General features: G+C 39.1%; 2 protein-coding genes across 3 annotated transcripts in view; one reads left to right on the top strand and one right to left on the bottom strand.

Moving 5' to 3' along the window:
- The window catches only part of adipor2 (adiponectin receptor 2), a 33,212-nt gene extending 17,013 nt beyond the window's left edge, over positions 1–16,199 (top strand). The window contains exons 3-9 of one of the 2 annotated variants that reach the window (XM_053508701.1): positions 9,384–9,425; positions 9,470–9,557; positions 10,682–10,853; positions 12,159–12,345; positions 13,298–13,485; positions 13,926–14,119; positions 14,292–16,199. In XM_053508701.1, the coding sequence (XP_053364676.1) occupies positions 9,412–9,425; positions 9,470–9,557; positions 10,682–10,853; positions 12,159–12,345; positions 13,298–13,485; positions 13,926–14,119; positions 14,292–14,417 (969 nt within the window). In that variant the 5' untranslated portion in view covers positions 9,384–9,411 and the 3' untranslated portion in view covers positions 14,418–16,199. Of the gene's footprint in view, positions 1–9,383; positions 9,558–10,681; positions 10,854–12,158; positions 12,346–13,297; positions 13,486–13,925; positions 14,120–14,291 lie in introns of both variants that reach the window. The other variant, XM_053508700.1, reaches the window with a different exon arrangement.
- Positions 16,200–17,147: 948 nt separating this feature from the next.
- Positions 17,148–26,285, bottom strand: cdc123 (cell division cycle 123 homolog (S. cerevisiae)). The gene is made up of 13 exons (XM_053508228.1): positions 26,188–26,285; positions 22,806–22,877; positions 22,662–22,728; positions 22,294–22,326; positions 22,047–22,142; positions 21,036–21,142; positions 20,895–20,943; positions 20,729–20,804; positions 19,233–19,355; positions 19,102–19,130; positions 18,914–19,015; positions 18,152–18,289; positions 17,148–18,035 (listed from the first exon to the last, which is right to left on the bottom strand). The coding sequence occupies exons 1-13, from the start codon at positions 26,259–26,261 to the stop codon at positions 17,922–17,924; spliced, it is 1,080 nt and encodes a 359-aa protein (XP_053364203.1). The 5' UTR covers positions 26,262–26,285; the 3' UTR covers positions 17,148–17,921.
- Positions 26,286–26,512: the final 227 nt, after the last annotated feature.

Below are 26,512 nucleotides of genomic sequence, written 5' to 3'. Positions count from 1 at the left end.
CCCAGTGTTTCACTAGTGCTTGGACACCACCATCAAGGTAGACAGTTTTCCACTTCCGCAAGTTGATGACAAGTTATCTGTCAATTTTCATGGATCAGGCGTTTCACTCGCTGAATGTTCTCATGAGCTACTTCAGTGGGCTGGTCATTCACAGCCTTCTTTTAAATGTTTGCACATTTCATATGTTTTACTGCAGTGAAGACTCTCATCAGCATACTATAATTGAATGAATGTTTTCTGTAAATATAATTCAAAATCACAAGTCCCGGTTTGACCTGAACGTCCTTTGTCTTTCTATCGCAACAAATAAATTAGTTTTGTCTAGGCTCATAGATTTGTCGAGGCAATAGTGCTCCTTTCAGTTTTCTGTCATGCCGCTATAAACATGTGAACATTATACATTTCGGTTTGTTAAATATAACGTTAAATAACGTTAGGGTTAAACTGGTTGTTAGAGTACAGATTGTTCCTGGACACAGGCGTATACCGAGCGTCCTTACCCTCCGAGCTTCTCAGCAAGGTGGCATTCCTTTCTGAGGGCCAGGAACAAAATGGCATCAGATGTCCAGGAACAGCAAAGGACAGGGCTATATCTGACCTCTGCCTTTCCACGAATGCACTTGGAGGAGTCCCTGTGGTCGTTTCCCTGTATGCATGCGCGTGCTGGAGTATGAGCTCACTCAGCAAAGGGACCCTGTTTACACTTTAGTGCCACGGGTGAAGAGTTCCCCAGACCCCTCAGGGACACTTTGATTGAATTGCTCAGACATCAAGGTTCCAGCATAAATGCTTTTAGTAAATTATTGAACATTTGAGTCTTTACTTTAAGCCAGTTAAGTACACGTAAACATTTTAAGCTTTTAAAGAAATCTGTCTGGTATGATCATGAGTATCGCTTTTGCATAAACATCACTTTCTTTTGTTTAGTTTTAATCCGGTTTTGTTTTTTTTTTTAAATAGAAGAACCTGTTAACCTTTTAAAGAGGCTTTACTTGCACATGTAGTGTACATAGTGAGAATGCTTCAGCAGTTATCACATCGCCAATGCACCAGTTTGCTTGGAATGGAGACGGCTTTACGATGTGACTTTAAATATATCACTGCTTACAGCGAGGTGGGGTTCTGTTTATCACTCCTAGAGTATGCTATGAAAGAAAGCACCCTATTATTATTATTTTTTTACTATTAGTTTCATTCAGATTTCAGTTGCTTAGTAAGTGTTATGTCCTAACCTTCAGTTTAAGTAGCTTATAGATGAAGCAGATGATCAGTAATAAGTCTGATTTCAATCCGCCCTCCAGACCCGTTTATGATATGACCTTCTGTCCATCAGATAATCTCGCACAAACACCAAGACTCCTAATGTTGCGTGACGACGAGGAAACCAGCGACCTCCTGCCGAGGCTTGTACAGACATGATGCAATGGAAATCATTAGCATTTTATTAGCATTAGAGATTATCAGACATTTAGTTGTTTTTTCTGTGCATTTGTGTTTGACATTTACAGCACCTTATACTTATTACACTTATGGTGGCTTATACTAAAGGACAATACTGTAGGTGTTTACACATTTGAATTATTAATAGGTGTCTAATGATACACTTCGGTTATGATACATTTCAGAGCTCCACACTAAGCTGAACACTTTCCTGGGCACTGTAGATTACAGGAGCGTGATCTGTTCCCGCTTTTAAAGCTACCGAAGTGCTCATTTTTTAAAAGTTACAACATGGTAGATTAAACATTTACCCCATAAAGCAAGTCAAGGCCATGGGTCAGTTCCCAAGTGCAGATCATTCCTGTTAATAGTGCAGGCTCTCCACGCATGAGAGCGATCATATCATCACATTTATGCTTTAGTGGAGGTTGGGCCATCTGGTGTTTAAACAGTGCAATTACATTAGATCGCTACGCGTCATAGAATTTCAAAAATCAGATAGATAATCCGTTCTAGACATTCTAGATGAATAACGTTCTAGATGAATAAATTCTCACGTGATATGATCACTAGTGTCGCAGGTTACATCAGGATGACATCACACAGCATCACATGATAACAAGTGTTTTTCTCGAATATGAGAATGAGCGCTTGAGCCGTGGTGCTGGCACAGGAATCGGTGTCTGAGCATTCCTGTGAAATTTTTTTTTATAATTTTTTTTTTTTGCTGCATTCTTTAATTTTCACTCTCCAGTAGCAAATGTCGCACCATATGGGTTCCTTTGTCTATTCAGCAAACACAAAGAGTAAATGAACAAAGCTAACAAAGCTTTAAGATGCTGGCCGTGCAGTTTGGCCGCTCTGGAAGCTTCTCTGCCGACCAGGTGGCCCGATTATTATAAGCTGAGTCATGCTTTCGAAGCCAGAAAACACCCAAATTGTCCACTTCGATTTTTGTTTATGTGCACATCTATTGATTTGCTACTTCATGCCGAACAAAACCTAATTTAGTGTCATTTCAGCTGCACTGTGAAATCGGGTCGGTGGAGTGGGACAGCACGCTGCATGTCAGGGCGAAATGATTCCTGTTTTAAAGGCCACGTGATTTACAGAGGTTCAGTAATGGACTTTACAGGTCACTATGGATCAGGAAGTAGAGAACGTAGAAACATAAGACATGTTAGATTCTGAGCGTTCCACAAACACTAGTGCAGAGTGAACGAGACACTGTGGACGACAGGATACCCGTTATGAGTTTCTTTTGTTTGTCTGCGTGCATGTTTTTCCATAGACAATGAGTAGTTGGTTTGCTGCCACCATGAGCATAGAGTCGTACCATCAGTCAAGCCCGCATTTGTAGCAGACACTCTGTCTAAATGTAAGCCGTGAGTGCACTTGAATCTAAAGCAGTGCCGTTATTCAGCCCTCTCAGTTCAGTCTGCTCACGGAGGGGGATATTCATCATGTCAAATAAATCAATTCACAGTTTATAAAGAGCCGAGGTGTCTAGGATCGTTTTAGACTTCAGGCTGTATTTATATTTACATTGTCATAAAGAACTGATGCCTTGATCCATAATCATGTTGTACTTTTATTATGGCATCACCTGAATTATTTTTTTGTGTTTGCCTGTAATCTGATGGCGCATTTCACTGAGTCGGAAGTGTTTTTTTTTTTTCTTCTTCTGTGGTATTCTGTGAAGATTTAGACTGAAATTGGAATTAAGTTTGTGAATTGAAAGAGGGCAACTTCATGCAAAGGTCAGCTTTAACATGAGGAGGAAGTAGATATATCTGATAGGGTTCCTGTCAAACCGTGATGATGATGCTTCAAATAGTTCACATGTAAATTAAACAGTAACGTCCAGTGCTGAGTGTCACAACAAACAAAGAGGCATGCAGATTATGAAAACTACAAAGAGGAAATGAAATGGAGAGGAAAGAAACAGAAAAAGTGTCAGGAATTGTTTCCTATTTGTTCCCCCTCAAAATAACAGTTTAATTGTTTTTCATAGTAAAATTTATTATTTAGTTATTTAGTTTGACTAAGCTCTTCACAACTACAACACAAGGTTATCATTCACTCCAAAAATAACAAACCTTTTTAGATCTTCACCTTTTGGGTTCAGTCATGTCTCATTTATGGTAACCCGTAAACCCATGATTTCAAGGTGCACCATGGTTCCCCCCTCCTAGATTGGCTCAGGTTCCTGTCTCATATGTCTGACCACATCGCCCTCAGCGGCCAGTCTGCAATATCTAGGATGCACCACAGGACAAGAGCGCCCTGCGTACAATCTCACATAGGTTGCAGCTGTAAATACACAAAATGATGTCGTATGTCACAAAAACATTTGGTTGAAAAGCAAAACTAGAAGGATAAGAAATGAGCAACAGTTAATAATTATACGTTATAAAAATGTTTTTACTACAATCTCAGAAAATTTTTTACAAAACTTGGCATTAGTAATGGTGTTTTATTTGTATTTCATTAAGGTTCCCAGCCTGTGTGTGTGTGTGTGTGTGCGTGTGCGTGTCTAGTCCTGAGTTGTGTTCACAGCTGCACTGTTGTGTTATTTAAACTCGCTGTTTTTCGTCTCCACACGGTCAACATGCTCAGGGGATAACTTACGGACAGTGGTCACGATCGAGTCAGGTTTGTTTTGCGAACAGTAATGAAGCGCTTACGGGCCTGTGTGTGTAACAACAACATTCATATCCTTATATCTGATTAGAGAGTACATGAGTCAGTGTTAGGTGACGGAGAAAGGGTGAAAGCTCCACATATAGATATGCATGTGGATTCTTGTGCAGCTAATATACGATCAAGGATAAATGTGTTTCGGGACACCATTGCCTTTTTTTTTTTTTTTTGGTATGGGTGAGCATAACTAACGTTAAATAATACGATGCAATCCTAAGAAAGAAAAAAAAATATTACAAATTTATACTTTTAAAATGTAAACAGATTTTATTAGTCCGGGTTTCTTTTTATCTTGGTCATAAATTCTCCTTTTTTTATCTTTTAGAATGAAAATTATTAGACAACGAGACAATAAAAAAAACAGCACTATTGGATTCCTGGTATATCGTGTAGAAATGCTAATAAAATTGTAATGTTTTTGTCATGGGGTTAGCATGGAACGCTTAAATAGTCATTATTATTATTATTATTATTATTTGTATTATTATAAATAATACAACAATAATAATTGATCTATTGTCATGCATATAGAGTTTAAAACTACACAAAAAACAGTTATCATACTGCTCAACTCTTATGAGAAGTGTAGTCTTGAATGATCTTCACCACACACACACACACACACACACACACACACACACACACACACACACACACACACACACACTTACTCGTGGGTGATCTATATAAATAGATATCTGATTTTCTTTTTTTTTTTCTTTTTTTTCCATGGTCCTAGTCTTTCATTATCTGGTTCCCCTTGAAACCCTCACAGTGGCCTCCTTGTTATTGGTCTGCTTAACACGGTCAAAAAGACGTCCATCTGGTGCCCCTCTAAGGCATACAGAGTCTCTAAAAGCTACAGCTGCTTGCACACACACACACACACCCATAAGGGGACCACAACACAGATGAAGAGAAACAGTACATGCTTCAGAGCTGCTCTTCACCACCAGTGTTACCGTCCTCCTATAATTTCATGTGGTTTCAAAAATGACCGCACACAGATTTTCAGGCACTGGAGCAGACTGTAGAAAGACCTACAAACATGCACAGACACACACACACACACACACACACACACGGTGGTGTATTTTGCTGGCAGGCATGGGAAATGGGTTAGTCATGCATTATAGATCTGGTCTGTCTTTTTAAGGAGTCTGGCCAGATCCATTTACTGACAAGCAACCAGAGAGGAGAACCATGATCCGGGTAACCTTGACAATATACCTAGTGTCTGTTTGCACCGTGCATGTACTGTATAGTTATTAAGGCCCGTGTTAGGCATGGGATACACATCGCTGCTTCATCAGTCTGTTAAACCTACAGCTTTCTGTAATTTAGACATCCGTAAAAATAGACATTTTTTTTACGTTGACATTGCTCATGGCTTCGTTTGGACATTTAGGGCTGTGACAGAGAGCCTCATGATGCACATCTGGTATTTGTCATTCAAGATTCTGCAGTCCATCAATAGATGTGTAACGTATGAGAGACCAGAGTTTTCCTACAGAAAAGTTACCACGGTGCTCAATCAGACATGACGCGGACACATTCAGGTGCTGTCAGATAAACAGAAACGAATGCATGTCTGAAGCGCAGTCTACACTCTGTTCCTTAGCTTTCACTCATGTCGGAGTGTGAGATTTTCATAACTTTATTATATTAGTACCCTTAATGTAACTTCTACTGTAACAGTTTGTACAAGGACACAATTTTGCACATTTAGTCTCTTCTTGAAACTTTATTCCTGGACATTCTGCAACATTACCTGTAACTAACTGTAAATGGACAAAAAGTGAAAAAATAAATAAATAAATAAAAGACTTGTCATTTTTATATTAACAGAAATCTTTTTAATTAGAAATAACACTTAAAGACATGCTGTTGTTGGAAAACAAGAAAAAAAAGAAATTACATTGCTTAGGAAAAGCTCTTATTGTCATGTATGTGAAAACTGTTCTGAGAAGTGGATTTTTTTTTTTTTTTATTGAATCGTTTCCACGTTCCTGATTTCTTCCCCAGAGTTAGTGTTTAGTCGATGCTGTAGTCAGAAGAGATGCTTAAGGAAAAGCCAGCCAAGGGTTGAGGTTTATAGACGTTCCTTAAGCAGACTCGCTTAATTAGTTCATTCACAGAAATCTCACTATAGAGGGAAAACCTACTGGGAGTTTCTGTACTGTTGTGTCTTTGAACTCCAGAACGCAGACGGTTATGGCATCATGACACACTCTAGTCGTTAGTTTAACTCGATTATCAACGAGTTAGCTGCAGTTTTAGGACATTTATGCTCACATTCATGCTCATGTTTTTCTGTTTTGTTTTTTATTATTGTTTTAATTTGCTTAACAAACTCAATTTGTTTTTAATCAATTCGATAACTTTTCTATACTCATTCATACAGACTTGATAGGTGGTGAACGTACAGTATGACCCTTGGTAATTAAAAAATAAAAAACATTATTGTATGTTAGAAAGAAAAACCTTATTTTTAAGTGGACCTTATTTTTAGGTTGAAATGACAGAAATAAGTGTGGCCAAAAAAAAATAAAAATAGTCCAAAACCGTACATTAAGAGGTGCACTTTGGGTTGTTGTTTTTGCAAGTGTGCTTGGATTTCTGTCACTTAGCAAAGTGTCAAACGGACGCAGCAAACCATCCCGACACCCCACACTCCCTCCACCATGCTACTGATGGGAACGCTGGGCCACGTTCTCTGATCGTAATTTCACAAAGTTCTACTTCCCATTTATGAAAGTCGTTTACAAATTGGTGTTATTTTTACATTAGTTCACTAAAAGACAAAGTGTAAATGAAAATAGAAGAAATTAGAAAGGCAGGCTAACCGCTCAAACAAATCGTCCACTCACAAGTTTGTGATGCCAGTCGCATGCAACACTATTCATAGAACGCTCTTAGCCTCGCTCCAAGAGGATCTATTCATGGACCCAAGCGTTCGAGCATTAAACGCTCCATTTGAAAGCATTAAGCGGAGCGTCGAAACACTTTGTTGTTTGTAGGCGTGCGTTGGTTTGTCACGGATATAATTAGATGACGTGAAATTATGCGGGACCGTGGCGCAGTGTTCCCGTAAGGACTCCACGTGATCTCGCTTTCAGGAGAGCGGTTAGAGCAGAGCACCGTTAATGCCTTGTCATTTCTCTAGTCCTGTGTGTGGACTCTGAGATTGCTCAGTCGCTCAGACAGTGTGTGTGTGTGTGTGTGTGTCTGGGGCAGGACTGGAATACTGAGTGCTTTCAGCACAGGACACCTTCAAGGTCAGTAGAGCTGCGAGGTACAGAGACTGAAACACACACTGCTACACACACTGAGGAAAACAGTGACACACTGCTGAAAGAGTGTGTGTGTTGGGATGTGACCCGACGTAAGAGGAATTGTTGCAGTCACAAAGTTATTTATTAAATCGTTGTGTGTTGTGGTATAGTGTGACGTACACTTATACGTACACTACACTTATAGTAAACACTGTGGGTTATACTGTAGAGGAGCTGTCTAGGGAATATCAGTGTGCGTGTGCGTGTGTGTGTGTGGATGACACCTAACGGAAGTGTGCATCAGTAAAGAATAAGGTCTGTGCTTGTCCACGTCAACACTGATTAGTGAGAGGCTGTACAGCCCCGAGGCCAAACCTGATCTGATTAAGAGCTCCTCATTAACTCGTCCTACTCAACACCTACTTTCACACTCCTCTCTCTCTTTCTCCCCTTCTTTGTTTTTTTTTCCTACCTGTCTTACTATTTCTTTGTCTGCTTTTCTGTCTTCTCTCAGTTTGTTGTCTCTCTCTTTTGCTTTCTGTCTCTCACTCCTTCTCTTTCTTTTGGTCTGTGTCTGAGTATCTGAGTCTCTCTTTTTTCTGCTTCTCCTCTCTGTTCATTTCTGTCTCAGTCTGTCATTGTCTTTGCTTTAAATCACTCTCTCTTCCAGTTCAGTATCGTCTTTTTGCACACCTTATGTATCTCTATGTCTCTCTTTATTTTGTCTGTCACTTTTATTTTGATCTTTTTATGTCTCTTTCTCTTTTTTGCTAACTCTCTCTCTTTCCATCTTTTTTTCTTTCTGGTTCTCTCCATCTTCTCTTCTCTTTTTTATGCAGTTCTGTCTCTCCTCTGTCTTGTCTCTCAATTCAGCTATTCATGACTCAAAGCTGCTTTCTCGGCCTAACAAATATGCACATTAGTGTTGTCAAAGCTCAGAAATAAGTCAGTAGACAATAAGAGGAATAGAAATAGATCAAATTAAGTAATAAAAAAAAAATAGTTAAAAGAAAAAATGTAAAATAGATTAATAATGTAAATAAAATAAAAAAGTGTACACATTTAGTTCTGCAGTCAGAGATAAAGTGAGTGCTCTCTATTACGTGAGTACTGTGTCATTTCTCTCACTCATTCTCTCTCTGTCTCTCTCACTTATTCTCTCTCTCTCTCTCTTTAGTTTAGAGTTAGTTTTTAGCAGGTCAGTTTAGGTTCACTTTCCACTAACTGTGTACTTCTTCCTTTGGCCCAGATCTGCAGTAAGGCAGCCTACTTTCTATTTATTCACAAAAGATAAAAAGACGAGAGCGAGAAAAGGGAGCTGCTTTTTTACACGTTGTGATGTATCGGCCCGTCTGCGCGGCATCGTGTCCGTCCCGCACTCATAATTGTTATTATAATGACGCGCCGTGTGGAGGAGAGATAAACAACTGCGAGGTAGCAGTGCGAGTGCTTTAAGACTACATGATTTCTGGACAAAAGGTTGATCGATGATATTAGTGCCGAGTTTTTATGTTTATTCACGCCTAGTCTTTAGTATTTGAACGCCATCACATATTAAATCTATTAAATTTATCACTTTTTATTAAATATTTTTATGGTTATGTGTAGCATTTTTATCTCAATTAAAATCCTTTTAAAATCGTCAGTGCAAAACACTTCAAAAGGAGACTCAAATTAGGATCAAGGTTTTTCTTTTTCCTTTTTTACCGCTCTCTACGTGAATACGTCACGTGTATTATAGTGTAAAGAAACGTGATCACTGCCTCCGTGACTAAGCCTGGGGTATTTGCTGCTTTTAAGATTACTCAAATGCACCGAAAATCTAATTACATCATAACCAAACTATGATTTTCCTGTTTGGAGCGACGAGACGAGATTGTTTTGTAAATGTAAACACACCCTGTGTGGTGAGGATTGTGTGTCCTGACTTTGCTCTGATGGCATTTGTTTTTTTCCTGTTTTTAGATCACAGACATTAAAAGAACGGAGCACCATGAAGGAGACGACAGGACGGAGGCAGAGGAGGAGGAGGAGGAGGAGGAGGAGACGACTACAAGCTCAGACGAAGGCTTTATGGGGATGACGCCACTGCTTCAGGCACACCACGCTATGGAGAAGGTGGAGGAGTTTGTCCATAAGGTCAGTCACTCACAACTCACACACACACACACAAACGTAAACATACACACACTGGATAAATTTGTTATCTAGCCCAATGAGAACCCCAAGACATGAAGTGGTTAAAATAAACACCTCAACAAACAAACGTCTCTGGAAGGAAAAAAAAATTAAAAATCTTCCACTACCACCAAATGTGTATGCACAGTGGTAGGAAAGTCACATGACCGCACTCATCGGTACAGATGCTCCCTGAGAACGCTCAGTCTCCGCCAAACAGCTGCATCTGCATTCATGCGCTCCTCCGTCTCTCTCTCTCTCTCTCTCTCTCTCTCTCTCTGAGGAACTGAGACTATCAGTGTGGAGCGCTTGCCAGTACTCATTACCCGTCTACTGTCTTCAGGAGACTCGCTTGTCTATCAATAGACGTGTGAGTGCAGCAGGGGAAAGACAAACTTCTTCTACTCTCTGTCGGTTTAAAGCCCTCCGGTTCACATGGTGTTAACTTCCAGCCCTCCCTTTGCCCTCTTTTTTGCCTCCTAACTTCCCCTCCCATACAGGAAGAGCGGCTGCCGGGTTAAAAAGTGACTCTTTGAGGAAGAGCCTTTGTGCTCGGTCTGATCTCGTCTCCTTCTGCGTGCCGTCATGTTCTCAATGAGCTCGAGGTTCCCAGTTAGAAGTTGCTCACCGCAGGCCTTTAATTAGTGCATTAATCTCTCTGGGTGAAGCCTCGCTCTCTCTCTCTCTGTTCTCACTGATCAGTAAAGAACGAGTCTCGTCTCAGCACAGAATTAACTGGACTGGAAACGTTTTTCTTAGGATAGTCAATGCACACACACAACCACACACACAGAGACACACTTCTGTCCACACACACAGACAGACACGCACGCTACTTTCCTTCTTTGTTTTTCTTCTAGTATTTGTTCCTCTTATAATTTTCTTCACTTTCCTTCTTTTTGTTTTTATTCACCTTCCTCCTTTTTTACACTTCCTGTACTTTTCTTTGTTTATCTATTTTGTTCTGTACATTCTTTCTTTGTTCTACACTTGTTCCAGTATTCCTGCCTCCATTCCTTCCCGATGGCCAGTGTTTATTTCTTGTTGTTTATGTTTTGTTGTGCTTATCTGTCTGTCTGGTGAAGGTGTGGGAGGGCCGGTGGCGAGTCATCCCCCACGACGTGCTGCCCGATTGGCTGAAGGATAACGACTATCTCGTGCACGGACACAGGCCACCCATGCCGTCCTTCAGAGCGTGTTTCAAGAGCATCTTCAGAATCCACACAGAGACGGGCAACATCTGGACACACCTTCTCGGTGAGGAAATGCGTATACACGCGCACACACACACACACACACACATGCTCTCTGATGTTGCGTTGCACATCTACAACCTGCTCTAATCATCAGGAATCAGCTGAACAGAGTCTGTGTGTGTTTTGGGACAGAGCCATGGTGTCTGAGAATTGTTAGCGTTACATGCACAGACTGTTAAACTGTACTGCAAGTTTATATGTCTGGGAATAAGTGATTTTGTCAAGATGTAAAAACCAGATGCTTAAGTTCGTTTTTTTCTGCATTTACTATCTCAAATATTATCCAGTTCCTACCAGGCTCCTTTCAACTTCTACGAACATAAGCTATTGGATTAAGGCAACTGAGAAATTAGTGGGACACAATACAGTTCTGCCATCTAGTGGACAAAATAAATGCAATTTCAATTTAAGTAATTGTGAAGCAGGATTCTACTGAGCACTGGGGAACATAGGAGGAGAGACATAACAAGAGAAACACTAATGGTGAGATGGGTGAGAGTCAGTGAAAGAATAGGACTGTTCTGTTTTTATTTATTATTTTGTAAAGTAAAGCGTTTTTATTTAAGCTTTTGTAAAGTGAGCAAACCTCTGTGTGAGGTTAATAAATTTCAGCTCCTGCATCATTGCTAATTCGTAATAGTTTTATCTATGATCAGTTAGAAACTTGGAGCACAAAGGTTGGACTTTTATTATTATTATAATTGTTTTATTGTTTTGCCCAATATTTATTCATTATTACATCTCATCTTCAGTCCAAACCACATATATGTATAATTAAGTGATAATCATAATAAATATTGAAAAAAAGTTTAGCCAGCTTATTTTTTTGCGTTATGATTGATATGATAAAAATCTAAAGGATAAAGATGAGACTTTTCAATTTAAATTTATTTGTATAGCGCTTTTAACAATTGGCATTGTCCCCAAGCAGCTTTACACAATCAAAAGAATTATTTAAGTTTGTATGGAATTTGAATGTGTATGAATCAAAATGGTCAGATAGTCCCTGGTGAGCAAGCCGAGGGCGACAGTGGCAAGGAAAAACTCCCTTGAATTGTGTAAGAAATGTGTAAGTCATTCTGTGTTTTGTGTGATCTCACAAAAAAATGGTTACTTTTCTTTATACTGCATAATTTTTTTTTTTGTTAAGTAGCTTTTTACTTTTATGTCACTTTATTGCTGATATTTAGGTAAATTTAGATTAAAAAAAAAAAAAAAACCTTCAACATGTTTGTGTTAATGTACATTCATCTAATGTTTTCTTTCCTTTCTCTGTGTGTCTCTGCGTGTCTGTGTGTGTGGGCAGGTTGTCTGTTCTTCCTGTGTCTGGGGATCGTGTACATGTTCAGACCCAACATGTCGTTCGTGGCACCGTTTCAGGAGAAGATCGTGATTGGCGCGTTTTTCTTAGGAGCCATCCTCTGCCTGTCGTTCTCCTGGCTCTTCCACACAGTGTACTGCCACTCGGAGGGCGTCTCTCGGATGTTCTCAAAGTAAGTGAATTTGTGGGACAAGCACTAACACATACACACACACACACACACACACACACACACACACACACACACACACACACAAATCCTGCACTACTGAGGCTACAAAACAAAAAGCAGCTGTAATCAATGAGACCTCGTTGAGCGTGCTGTTCCATTTCCCTGAACTCGGTCGTATCGATTGTATGCGGTGCTGCTCGGTGATTCGTACTGTTATTGATCCCACAGTTCGAACACATAATGGGTGAAATGAACTAAGTAAGGTCTTGATGAGGAAAAGTCTTACAGCAGAGTTGTGAAGAAATGTGGAGTTAACAGAAACAAAACAAAGATCTGCCTTAATGTTACTACACCAATTATATATTATACAATTTTGTATATATATATATATATATATATATATACTGTATATATATTTAAAAAAAATAACCACTAAATTACTTTTACTTTCAGCACATGGTTACTGTAAGGAATGTTTAAGGAAACTCTGCCATCTAGTGCACATGTTTATATTACACACAAGATTGTTGTGCAGACCTGCCCGTTTTTACGCATGTTGTGTAAAACTTAAGAAGTTATAAAGTTTAGCTTTTCCCTCAGAACTGGCAGTCGTATAAGGTTTTTGAACTTAACTGGCCGGATAGAAGCCCCGCCCCTTCTTACACCTCACTTGAGTAATCTCGGTGCCTCCTGCTTGACGAATGCAATGCTGCGGACCTTTTGATTTTTGTCAGAATTAAAATAATAAATTGTTCAAGTTTATTATTGTGAAATAGGTCAAAAAATAAATAAATATTGTAAAGTGCAACAGTAATGACGATTAGAAAGTGAATAAAATGATGCTAGCTCTTCTGTGGTCGAATGGTATTTACTGTAAAACCCTGTATAGTACAGGACAGTACCTGTATTGAAACTGTACTGAGTTCCTGTATCTTGTTGTGTCTTGCTGTAGGTTGGATTACTCGGGTATCGCGTTCCTGATCATGGGTAGCTTTGTGCCGTGGCTGTACTACTCGTTCTACTGCTCGCCTCAGCCCTGCGTCGTTTACCTGATCGTGGTGTGTGTCCTGGGCCTCGCCGCCATCACCGTCTCCCAGTGTGACTTCTTCGCCACTCCGCAGTACCGAGGAGTAAGAGCAGGTGAGCAGTCACATGACATGATATACAGTCAACCACAGAACTATCGGCACCTTGTCTTAAATGTTTGACTGCGCTTTTTATCTCACAACACAGGATGCACTCAAATGCACTCCCAAATGCCTAAATGTAAATACAAGTTTTATTTGCATACGCGTTCAGGTCAAAAAGGAGAAAAATACAGAATATGGAGGAAAATAAGATATGAAAAGTTTGAAAAGTGCTTCATTCTTTTGCACTCCTCCATACCGGAGCAGTTTTTAAAAATATTTAAAGTTTATATTTAGGGGTGTAAATAATTTTGCTACATTTATTTATTTTTTTAAATCTGTTTTCTACACATTTAACTGTGATGTTTGTTTCAGGTCAAGCCGAACCACAGTGAAGAGTCAAAGAGTTCATGGAAATAAAACCACTAATTTCTATGTGCTGTGTTGTTACAGGAGTGTTCGTGGGCCTGGGCCTGAGCGGCGTCGTCCCCACGTTACACTTTGTAATCTCCGAGGGCTTCCTCAGGGCCACCACAATTGGTCAGATGGGCTGGCTGTTTCTCATGGCCACACTGTACATCACCGGAGCCTGCCTTTACGCCGCGCGCATCCCTGAAAGATTCTTCCCCGGCAAATGTGACATTTGGGTGAGTCAAAGCGTTTTAAAGACTCTCAGAGAAAATGTTTACACAAAATGATAAAAAATAAATAAATTGAGCAAACGATTGTAATGATTAGTGATTAGAGTAAAATATTTTTCCTCATAGAATACTGTCCTGTGTCACTGATTCCTGCTTGTTTTTTCTTTGTACCCCTCAGTTCCACTCGCACCAGCTGTTCCACATCTTAGTGGTGGCGGGAGCGTTCGTGCACTTCCACGGCGTGTCCAACCTGCAGGAGCTCCGCTACACGGTGGGAGGCGGCTGTACCGACGACACGCTGTGAGACCGCGGCCACACCACCAGTGGGAGACTGAGCTCTCCTTTTATTATAACCACCACCACCAGTAATGCCTCCACCTCTCTCAATCTGTCTCGCTCCACTACCGAGGGCTGAACAAGAGTTTTTTTTTTTCCTCGTTTGTTTTTTTCCCCCCCCTGTTCCCTTTTTTTTCTCTCTCTCTCTCTCTTTCTCTCTCTCTCTCTCTCTCTCTCTCTCTCTCTCTCCTGCCCTCTTGAATAAAAACAATCCTGATGCGATTCAGTGGAGCTCCAGGGTGGACCGATTCGGATAGACTGATTTACAGAGTTGCTTTTGAGATCTGTCAACCTTTGACTTTGTGCTGTTTGCATATTAACTGGGTTTGAGGGGTTAAAAAAGAAAAAAAGGATTGTTGTGAAATTTTGCCTTTGAAGGTACAAATGGTTTTAACTGTTATACATGTTGTTATTGTTAATGTAAATAAGATTTCTAAACTGGGGTTATAGATTTTTACAAATGTTTAATAATATTAATAACAATAATGTAATAGTATTGTTAATCGAACGGAGAGGAAAAGAATGAAAAGATGCAAAATTCGTGCATCGATTTAGGATCTTGGATTCAGCGAATTAACTGTGCACTTCTGAACCAAAAACGAGAAAAAGGGTGAAAATGAGAACCATGACTAAAGGACCAGAGAGAAATATGATTTCAGACAGAGCTGAACGAAGCAATATTTGCTGCTTCACATAAAAAAAAAAGTGCACAGGCAGGTGTTTTCCTCCAGAGTGTGTATTCTATGGAGCGCTGAGTCAGCAGAAGTCCAGAAGAAGCCATCGAGAGAGTTTTTCTGGCAAAGCCATAAAATCTTAACAGGTGCCAGGTCCAAGAGCTGGCCTTAAGGTATCGTTTTCAGGCTCTGTTTTCACACAAGGAATTGCTGCACCCCGGATCACACTTTTTGATCCGTTTTAGTGGAATGCTGAAGAAGATCCCGGCATGCAGAGATGCAAAGATGCTGAGATGCGCGTTTACACACGTTTTCTTTTCTTGTTATGATTTGCTGCTTATTTTTGCTTCATTTTCATTTCTGCAGTATGTGTCCAGCCAGGATCGATCCTTTTTTTCTTTTTGCATATAATAATGCAGGAAAAAGCTTTAATTTTGGTTTAAGCTTTTTTGCTCGCCTTTTCCAGAGGGCTTATGGATCACGTGTTATAGATCCATGAAGGCATCACACTGTGTTTCATCTATCTAAGAGTATTGCTACGGTATGGGCCGGACTGCTCACGTTAACGTGAAGCAAACCCTGCCTCCATATGACCTTTTTTTTCTTTCTTTCTTTCTTTCTTTACAAGATCGAGGGCCGTAACGGAGGCACAGCCACCGTCCCTTTTAATAATAATAATAAAAAAGAAACCGCTGCCTTACACATCAGGTTGTGTTGAAAAGAGTCGACTCGGGGATCAGCGTCAGTGTCTCAGAACTTAAGTACAGGAGAACCCTGTAGACTGCGCACTCATCCATCTGTAAAAGACTGAGTGTTATCAGTGCAAACTGTCGACTGCCGCACGCCCCGAATTCACCACCAACACAAGGCCTTGATTCACTGCATAATATGTTTAATTCATTTTCTATGATTGATTTCTTTTTCTTTTATTTTTGGTTAGTATTCTTTTTAATATTAATTTATTAAAGTGTGAGAGATCCATACTATTTCTCGTTAAAGCACACAAAATTCCGAGTATCTGCAGTAGAACCTTTGTATCTGCTGTATTGTTCTAATAAAATGCTTTTGAATTCTGAGCTTAATGTTGTCGTGTTTGCTTATAAAATCAATTGTACCCTATTCAACCAGAAGTGCAGATCAGTGCGTGGACAATAAAAGAAAAATAAAATTGAGTATACACTGCCTGGCCAAAAAATTAGTCACACACCAGCTTTCATTACACACACAGTGTGTGAAAATGATGCTCACAGAACCACTCATTCACAATATAACCTGGTCATTCAGTACATTCAGGTGGTCAGCTGACTTCTGAGTCTAGACCTGAGGAACTGAATCAACCCCAGATCATAACACTGTCTCCAGAGGCTTGTACCCTTCTTTCCCTGACGCACACCCGCTCTGAAATAGGCTTAATCTGGACTCATCAGATCACATGACCTTTTTCCATTGCTTTAAGTCTACACTTTTACTAATAAGTGGTTTTCTTAGTTCTATAGGGAGTTATACTGGCCATTTGTTTATGGTGCAGCTTCAAGTGTTTACGTGATCGGCACTATTTTTTTTGGACCACATTTCTTTCACAGTGTTGACGGTTCAGCACTCTCCTTCAAGGTTTTGATAATGTATTGAAGGATTGAAATCTTTTCCCGAAATGGTGACCTTTTATGGCCAGGCAGTATAAATGCTGTAAACCCAAACACCTTCAACGGCATTATGCATAATCAATTTAAAATAATTTAACTATTTAACGTTCACCATTACATTTCCTGTGAGCACAGGCAAAATATGAGGGGAAAAAAGATCCCTCCTGTTTTTTTCCTCATCTATTTTTGTCCATAATTGTGCTTGAACATGTGCCATTCAAATGTGCCTCCTGATTCAATGTCATTCCACCCAAGAAAAAAAGAAGCTGAGATTTGAGAGACTGGGAAAAATTTATTTAGCGTTTCCTCCACCCGGACTCCTAGGCAGTGATTTCAGAGAAGTCTAGCTTCCTGAGTTGGGGCAGCTAATCGAATTGTTTCTAAAGCTAAAACTAGAGTGAAACTGATGATTTTTTCCCCCTCCAGGACCGACTGTTAACTTGTTAATAAGGAGGAAGGAGCACAATATGGCACATTTCAAACTTAAACATTATTAAGTTCTAATAACTTTATTATTAAACTGAAATTAAACATTATTAAGCAAAAACAAAATAAAGCATGGGTAATAGAAATAAAATTAAGACTCAAATTAAGTAGTCTCACAGGTACAGAGATGTAGATTGTTTCAGATTTTTTCTACCGATCCTCCACAGTGCTTCTGGACATCCTATTGTCTCGCACTTTGTCTGAAAGCTTTGTTATTATTTTATGATTTCTTTAGCGATGTACAAAAATTATTCATCACACGATCTAGTGTCTCTAAAACAAAACACGGTTTTTAACCCATTTATACAAATGCTAGTGAATACAGTAACGTTTTTTACGCAAACCTCGTACTTTTATTCAGAACAAAATCAAATTTCTGTTACATTTACAAGTGTACATTTTAAATGCACGGATTAAATATCTTTATTTTATTACTACACCTTTATGAACTGATGTAAGCACTGATTTAATTTGAACTAATCTGAAGATCCTAAACAGACTCGGGTGTGTTTAACAGGCCGGGAAGTGTGTGTGTGTGTGTTGATGAGACCAGAGTGCTGTAGGATTTTATTACACTGTACATTATAGACTTGTGTATGTAGTGGAAAAAAATAACAAAACATCCAGGATGGGAAACAGAAGTTCTTGGTGTACCGGACGTAGTCAGTCTCACACACCAGCCATCTCAGGCTCATGCTCATCATCAGCATCATCATCAGCAGCAGCATTATTGCCATTGTCCTCCTCCTCACCCTCATCTTCATCGTCCTGTTGACCTTTTTTCTACAACATAAAGAAATCTCTTAATAAAAAATCGTTTCCCTTTTATAAAGTGACAATTCTTTTTTTTTCTATTAAAACTATATATAAATAAAAAAAGTAATAAACATTTCGCTCACCAGTTTGAGGAAATCGATTAGCTTGTAAGCGTCCTCTCCAGTCGACAGGTCGAGGAAGTCTCTCGGGATTCGATAGGACAGACACGGACTTGGCTGGACAGTTACTTCACTGGTAGTGTAACGGAAAGCAGGACCATCCTGTTAACACAACACGCGTTCTTAATGCCCTTGTTCTGATATTTTATGGTTTCCATGCAGAGGTGGAAGTAAATCCACTTTGTTACATGGTTCAGTACTTGACTTGAGTAGTTTTATTAAAAGGTATTTTTTACTTTTACCTCTCTACATCCTAAAACTATGGTGAACATGGCGGTCGCAGTCTGCATCTAAGCGAACTCTAGTACAGCAAGAAAGCAACTCAAATCTAAATCGACTCAACAGCATGAAGTGCTTGGTTGCATCTTTTTATTTCAAATGCGAGGTGAAAAACTGATCCAAAGCTGACGTTCTATAGATCTGTACCAGAGATAAAACATTACACGCTACAGTATATACAGTAGATATAGAAAGTAGATAGAGCGTTTTTATAACCATGTAACGATTTATTTTACACCGGCACTGCGCACTGCGTTCTCTGAGATCTTTGCTTGCTTCATCAACATTTCTTGAAATGAAAGTATCCGTCCTGCTCTGATTCAGACTTGAGGTAGAGTGACCATGGCTTTCATCACCACCATCAGTGATTAGAAGAAGATTATCTATTCTTCGTCATTGCGTTCATCGCTAAAATTTTTCTTCCCTGCCGAACATTCGGCACGGTACCTGTAACGAGAGGCCAGTTCCCGAGGTTAACTCGTCCCACGTGAAGAGCAGCGAGTCCGTCACCTCCCCGAACGGATTGAAGTCGATCAGCCACACGCGTCCCTGGAACGCACACGACACGAACACTTTACCAACACACCGCTTATACGATAACATATAACAGTAATATGATTTCGTCTCTTCCTCACCGTGCTGTCCCTGTACACATCCAGGACAACTAAAGAGGGGACAGAAGACACAAGAATGCATGATTACTCAGGCAGAAGGTTCGGGCTGTTGTTCTCGTTTCACTGTGTGTAGTGTATGACAGGTGACTCACAGTCGTCGTTGAGGAACTGGTGCTGAACGTGCTCCCTGAAGAACTGCTGGATGGAGGAGGAGATGCTGGCTTCCTGCTTGGAGATGTGCTGGTAATGCTGCGTGTAGTCTCTCTGAGAGATTCCTGTACGACGGGATCAGACACAGGACCAGAAAACAAAAAAAAAAGAAAATATTAAGCTGGTTAACTCGATTAGTGTTAATATACTGAATCAGATCCTGACTGTAAATATTTAAGGAGCCGCTCATACTCATGTAAGTTTTGACACCTTTTTCTAAACTGCAGTTAAAAAGCACAAACCTGTCTTTGAAATCTTAATTGATGCATGGTTTGTTAATTGATTGATTGATACTTTATACCCCTATCTTGTATACAGGGTCGCGGAAGTCCAGTCCAGACTTCGGGTACGGGGCAGGGTACAACTTGGACAGGGAGACACTCATTTACACACTCTGGCAATTTGGAAACACCAATTAGCCTAACCTGCATATCTTTGGACTGTTGGAGGAAACCAGCATACACGGAGGAAACTCCCCGGAGGAACACACAAACTCCATGCACAAAGACCTCGAGGTGGGAATCGAACCTTTAACCGTGGAGGTGTAGACTGGTTACACAATGATAAAAAATGTGGTGGTATTTATCTAAGAATATGGTTGTTGTTGAAATGATGAGATTTTCTATGAGATGATGTTTATGTTTCTGATTAATGTAAGGAGTCGTCAGTGTCAGAGCTTTACACAAACTCAGTGTTGGTTTATTTTCCCTTAAATCAAGTTATTATTATCAAAAGTTCTAGAAATTTACTCATTGACTCATATATACAGATAGTCCCCGACTTACGAACATTCGAGGTACAAATTTCCACAGATACAAACGAACCGCGATTTTACAAGCATTCGAAAAAATCTTAGCTCATGAGTATTGTACAAAAAATAGACACTGCAGTGCACCAGATACCAATATTATCAATTGTATACAATATTTTCAGTGTGTATGTGAATGTATAAAATGCCTTTAAGGTATTTCATACATTATACCAGAGGCATGATGATAGAAAATGTCTCTCCTGTAAAGCTGTCCTGATCGAGAATAGTCCTAATTTCGGAAAATTCTCAAAAAAAAAAAAAAAAAGTCCAACTGTGGAGTTCACAGTCCAATACAGTGGAAAACAGCTTTGACAAAATGGCGCCCAGAATTCCCCCCACTATTTAAAGATGCAAAGGCCACATGATAGCAGTGTTGGGAAAGGGGACGTAGATTTAGTCAAGTGAATTGGTATGCTTCACGCTATATATTTGTGTCAAAGGCGTATAAGACTGACTTTGTCTGACTTAAGAACAAATCCGACTTACAAACGTGCTCCTGGAGCGGAACTCGTTCCCAAGTTGGGGACGAACTGTGTACACAGTGTGTTTAAATGAAAACCAGATGTTAAAGGAATGATGGCCTGTTTTTGAAAGATAAGAGTTCAGGGTCATGTGGAGTTTTCATACCAATCAGCTTGTTCTCTTTGACGAAGCAACGGAATTCCCCTCCAGGAATGAGCTCGCTCCATTTCCTCAGCACAAGCTAGACCAGAGCAGACAAACAGAAAGGTTTGAGTGAACAATGGAAGCGTAATTAGTGCTGTGCGTGTGTATAGTTGTGTGTGTGTTGCACCTCGTAGTGTATAACAGGGTCTGGAGAGTCGTCGTTGCACTGAAGGAACCTGGAAGGGAAGAAAAGAGAAGCTTTAAGTGTTAAACACACTGCAGTAAGCGGATCTCCGAGAGAAGGATTTCCATATCAGGGTTTACTCACGGCTGTGTGAGATCGTGTGTGATGAAGTCTGAGCTTTTAAACAGAAGGAAGATGTCACTGAGACTCTGACACTGCAACGAGCTGTTCAGGGCAATCCAGTTAGCATCCTACATGTGAATGAAAACACAAAACATAACACACACACGTGGGTAATTAATCAGAAAAGACAGCCACATACTGCTAAAAATAAACTAAATTTGAAAATCTGTTATCTTGTTCTCTTGCAATAGTGTGCAGTGTTGCCAGATTGAAAAGAATCCCCAGCGAATACACTACTTTTGTGTTACATTTCTGTGTGTAAAGAAATTAGAAGTGATGTGTTATTATAGGGAGTGTACAGTAATGTTAAAACAGGTTATCGCTAACATTATAGGAGCTACAGTATATCTCTTTTTGTCATTCTCTCACCAGCCTCTCTTTGCTTGCCTATTACAATTAATAAGGCAAAAAAATAATAACAACCTGCATCTAGTGAGAGCCGAGACTGGAGACTTCTTCCGTTAATGTAAAATCATTGCTCTTTACAGAAGAAGAACTACACACTTAACAAAATCAGCGTACAGGACGTAGAGACACTGCCACACACCTTCTAACTCCATGGTCTCTCCTGATTTGTGTTTCTTTTTACACTGTAAAACAATCCTGAAGGCGTTTATCCAAAATACACAATAATCTCCTTTGAACAGTTGATATGGAGATGCATCTGCTACTTATGCTCTGTAAATCCTTTATAACGGCACTAATCTCAGGTGATTTTTAGGTTAATTGGTGATTTCTAAAGCTGGTGACTCTAAATGAGCTTCTCCTCAGCAGCAGAGGTCAGTTTTGGTCTTGCTTTCCTGGGAAGGACTTCATGACAGACAGTTTCATCATTCTGAACAAACACAATCAGGATTTCAAGAGCCTGAAACTTCGTTTATTACTAGAAATTTCTCCTTACAGATTACCATATTGTTGTGCTGTAGTGTGACGTTAGAGTGAAACCATGTGTGTGTGAGTGTTTTTGCTCACCCGTGGTGCACTCCAGTTCAGTTTGGGGAAGACTCGTCCACCGAGGGAATTTATTGCTTCCTGCACTTCTGAGCTAAATTCTGGGAATTCTGGAGCCTGTAAAATGATAAGGAAAGTGTAATATATACAATCACTATCAGTAAAAAAGCACAGCGGATGGGAAATGACAAATATTAAATACTTTCCTAGAAACTTGTGTTGGAATTGTAAAATCAGTTATAAGTTGAAAGGCTGCAGGAACACTCACCGTGGCGACTGTCGTCGTCTCATCGTCAGACCACTGGGAAAGACAGAGCGTTCAGACACAGAGATTTTACCAGCAAACAGTGCGCCTTCTACTGTACTGTCCTTAACCTGAGTCTAGTATCTTCTTAGACATGAGCTTGTGCTTGCCGAAGGGCCTCAGAAAGAGTGTATGCACCTATATACCCTTATAAAAAGAGAATACTGAGTAACATAAGGTAAAGAATGAAACACTTCAGGGGGCCGTTATAGGAAAGAAATCAATGGTGTAGTCACTGAACATTCTGATCACCCTTTCATCCGCTCACTTGATGAAAGGATGTTATTCAAAGCAGCGTGAAAGGTCTCTGCACTCTGACCGACGTCACTCACCTGGACATCGTCCCCGTCTTCTGAGATGATGTTATTGTTCAGTGAAGGTTGATTGTTGTTGTCGCTGCTGCAAAACACGAGCATAAGTTTGATCATCTGGACTTAAACTGGAAACAGAATCAATGAAACACCAAGAAGTCTCACCTTCCAGGAACCACTAATGTTCCATCGTCCAGGAGGTAATCGATTACATTCTGAGGGATAGGAAGAATCAAGCTGAGAATGGAAAAAAAAGAAGAAGAAATTAACACTTTTTGGAGTAAAAAAGGAAAAAAAAAAATCAGAAGCAGTGGTGCCATGACAACACTTTTATGCACAGCGTTCACTAGAGACGGGGGAAAAATCGATTCAGATATGTATGATGAATTCTTTTGTCTGGCACATGTATCGTCACGCTGACTCCAAAAGTGATAAAAAAAATTTTTTTCATTTGAACAAGAGGTGTAAATATTGCAGCCCCTCTATAATCCTACAGGTGGTGCTCTAAAACTGTTGACATATTTAGCAGGCATGCACAGCATCCTGTGTGGCAGGAGCGAATTATTTGCCAAGACTGTTTGGTATTGTGACAAAATAATATATCAGGACATTTATAAAATCGTTATACTAACAAAATCACAATATAAACTGAATAGACACCTACAGTAGGTATTATAATAAAACCGTATCGGATGGTTCCTTCTGATTCCCGTCCCTAGAGTTCACACTTACAAATAGTTCTTTTAGTTTAAGCAATAAATCGCATTAAGAGACGCATCAAGTGACTTGTAGATTTTGTCAAGAATACTGCTATAGATTTATGAAGAAAAAAAATGTTAATAGTAAAAACTTAAATAAATAAAAACGAATAATATTTTATATGAATTATTATTAGTTTTCATTATTAATATTTTATATGGTTCTTATTTTAGTCCTACTATTTTTAATCAAATATTATTATGATTATGGTTAATAATAATTATTATAATATTAATAATCCTACCATTTTCTAAACACATTAGAATTTTTTTTTTTATTCATTCATTTTTTTATTGAATTTTGTTTTATTTTACATTGTAGGTTAGAGCTGGGTGAAAATACCATTATAGATTATATAATGATATAGATATTCTCTTTTAACTAACGTCGTTTTTATATTTCTATATTGAATATAAAACTATAAAAAAATATAGTTTTATATTCATATGGTCATCGTATATGAATGTGATCGTACAGTGTGTGTGCTGTGATTATACAGAGTGTGTACAGTGTGTCTTTATGATTACAGTGTGTGATACTTATATATAGTGTGTGTGTACAGTGTGTGATGATTATACAGTGTGTGTGATGATTATACAGTGTGTGATGATTATACAGTGTGTGTACAGTGTGTGTAATGATTATACAATGTGTGATGATTATACAGTGTGTATGTGTACAGTGTGTGTGATGATTATACAGTGTGTGTGTACAGTGTGTGTAATGATTATACATTGTGTGATGATTATACAGTGTGTGTGATGATTATACAGTGTGTGTGTACAGTGTGTGTGATGATTATACAGTGTGTGTGTACAGTGTGTGATGATTATACAGTGTGTAGTGTGTGTGATGATTATACAGTGTGTGTACAGTGTGTGTGATGATTATACAATGTGTGTGTACAGTGTGTGTGATGATTATACAATGTGTGTGTACAGTGTGTGTGATGATTATACAGTGTGTGTGTACAGTGTGTGATGATTATACAGTGTGTGTGTACAGTGTGTGATGATTATACAGTGTGTATGTGTAGTGTGTGTGATGATTATACAGTGTGTATGTGTACAGTGTGTGATGATTATACAGTGTGTGTACAGTGTGTGTACAGTGTGTGTGATGATTATACAGTGTGTGTGATGATTATACAGTGTGTGTGATAATTATACAGTGTGTATGTGTACAGTGTGTGTGATGATTATACAGTGTGTATGTGTACAGTGTGTGTACAGTGTGTGTACAGTGTGTGTGATGATTATACAGTGTGTATGTGTACAGTGTGTGTGATGATTATACAGTGTGTATGTGTACAGTGTGTGTGTGATGATTATACAGTGTGTATGTGTACAGTGTGTGTACAGTGTGTGTGATGATTATATAGTGTGTATGTGTACAGTGTGTGTGATGATTATACAGTGTGTATGTGTACAGTGTGTGTGATGATTATACAGTGTGTATGTGTACAGTGTGTGTACAGTGTGTGTGATGATTATACAGTGTGTATGTGTACAGTGTGTGTGATGATTATACAGTGTGTATGTGTACAGTGTGTGTGTGATGATTATACAGTGTGTATGTGTACAGTGTGTGTACAGTGTGTGTGATGATTATATAGTGTGTATGTGTACAGTGTGTGTACAGTGTGTGTGATGATTATATAGTGTGTATGTGTACAGTGTGTGTGATGATTATACAGTGTGTATGTGTACAATGTGTGTGATGATTATACAGTGTGTATGTGTACAGTGTGTGTGATGATTATACAGTGTGTATGTGTACAGTGTGTGTGATGATTATATAGTGTGTATGTGTACAGTGTGTGTACAGTGTGTGTGATGATTATATAGTGTGTATGTGTACAGTGTGTGTGATGATTATACAGTGTGTATGTGTACAGTGTGTGTGATGATTATACAGTGTGTATGTGTACAGTGTGTGTGATGATTATATAGTGTGTATGTGTACAGTGTGTGTGATGATTATATAGTGTGTATGTGTATAGTGTGTGTGATGATTATACAGTGTGTATGTGTACAGTGTGTGTGATGATTATACAGTGTGTATGTGTACAGTGTGTGTACAGTGTGTGTGATGATTATACAGTGTGTATGTGTACAGTGTGTGTGATGATTATACAGTGTGTATGTGTACAGTGTGTGTGATGATTATACAGTGTGTATGTGTACAGTGTGTGTGATGATTATACAGTGTGTATGTGTACAGTGTGTGTGTGATGATTATACAGTGTGTATGTGTACAGTGTGTGTACAGTGTGTGTGATGATTATATAGTGTGTATGTGTACAGTGTGTGTACAGTGTGTGATGATTATATAGTGTGTATGTGTATAGTGTGTGTGATGATTATACAGTGTGTATGTGTACAGTGTGTGTGTGATGATTATACAGTGTGTATGTGTACAGTGTGTGTGTGATGATTATACAGTGTGTATGTGTACAGTGTGTGTGTGTGATGATTATACAGTGTACAGTGGGTGCTGTGTGTCTTTGTGGCTCTTTTTATTATTAATTAACTCGTGTTTTATCTTGTATTCGCCATTTACTTCTTAATATGACTGATATTAAAAAAATAAATAAATAAATAAAGTTATCATCTACAGAGTGTGACATTAAACCCTGCTGCACTCACCTGCCATGGCAACCTGACACACATCTATACAGCGCGCGCCAAGTAAGCTCCCTAGATTTAATAAGCCTCCAAAAATAGCAAATGAAAAAAACAAACAAACACTTAATATATTTATAAGAAGTAAAACACTCCAAACTCACCTTTTAATGGTATGTTTCTTAAATAAAGGATACCAAAGAGAAAACTGACAGTTAGCAACTTGCTCTTTCTTCATAATGCTTTACAGTACGGATGGCTGTGCAACATTAAATAAATCCGACAAGTCAACTAAAGCGCAGAATAATAGTTCCTAGGTTGATTTCTGGCTTGAAATACAGCACGTTACGTTTATTTCATGTGCGTAAAATTAAGATTGTTATGTTAGAAATTAATGATTATTGCGCAGTACAAAACAGCATTCTATTAATAAAATAAAGAAGATTTATGATTGAAAGGGGAGTGTTTTTGAGGTTACACCAGTGCGTG

The sequence above is a fragment of the Clarias gariepinus genome, chromosome 12 (assembly GCF_024256425.1).
Source record: "Clarias gariepinus isolate MV-2021 ecotype Netherlands chromosome 12, CGAR_prim_01v2, whole genome shotgun sequence".
Lineage (NCBI taxonomy): Eukaryota > Metazoa > Chordata > Actinopteri > Siluriformes > Clariidae > Clarias > Clarias gariepinus.
This window is presented reverse-complemented; position numbering and strand designations above follow the sequence as displayed.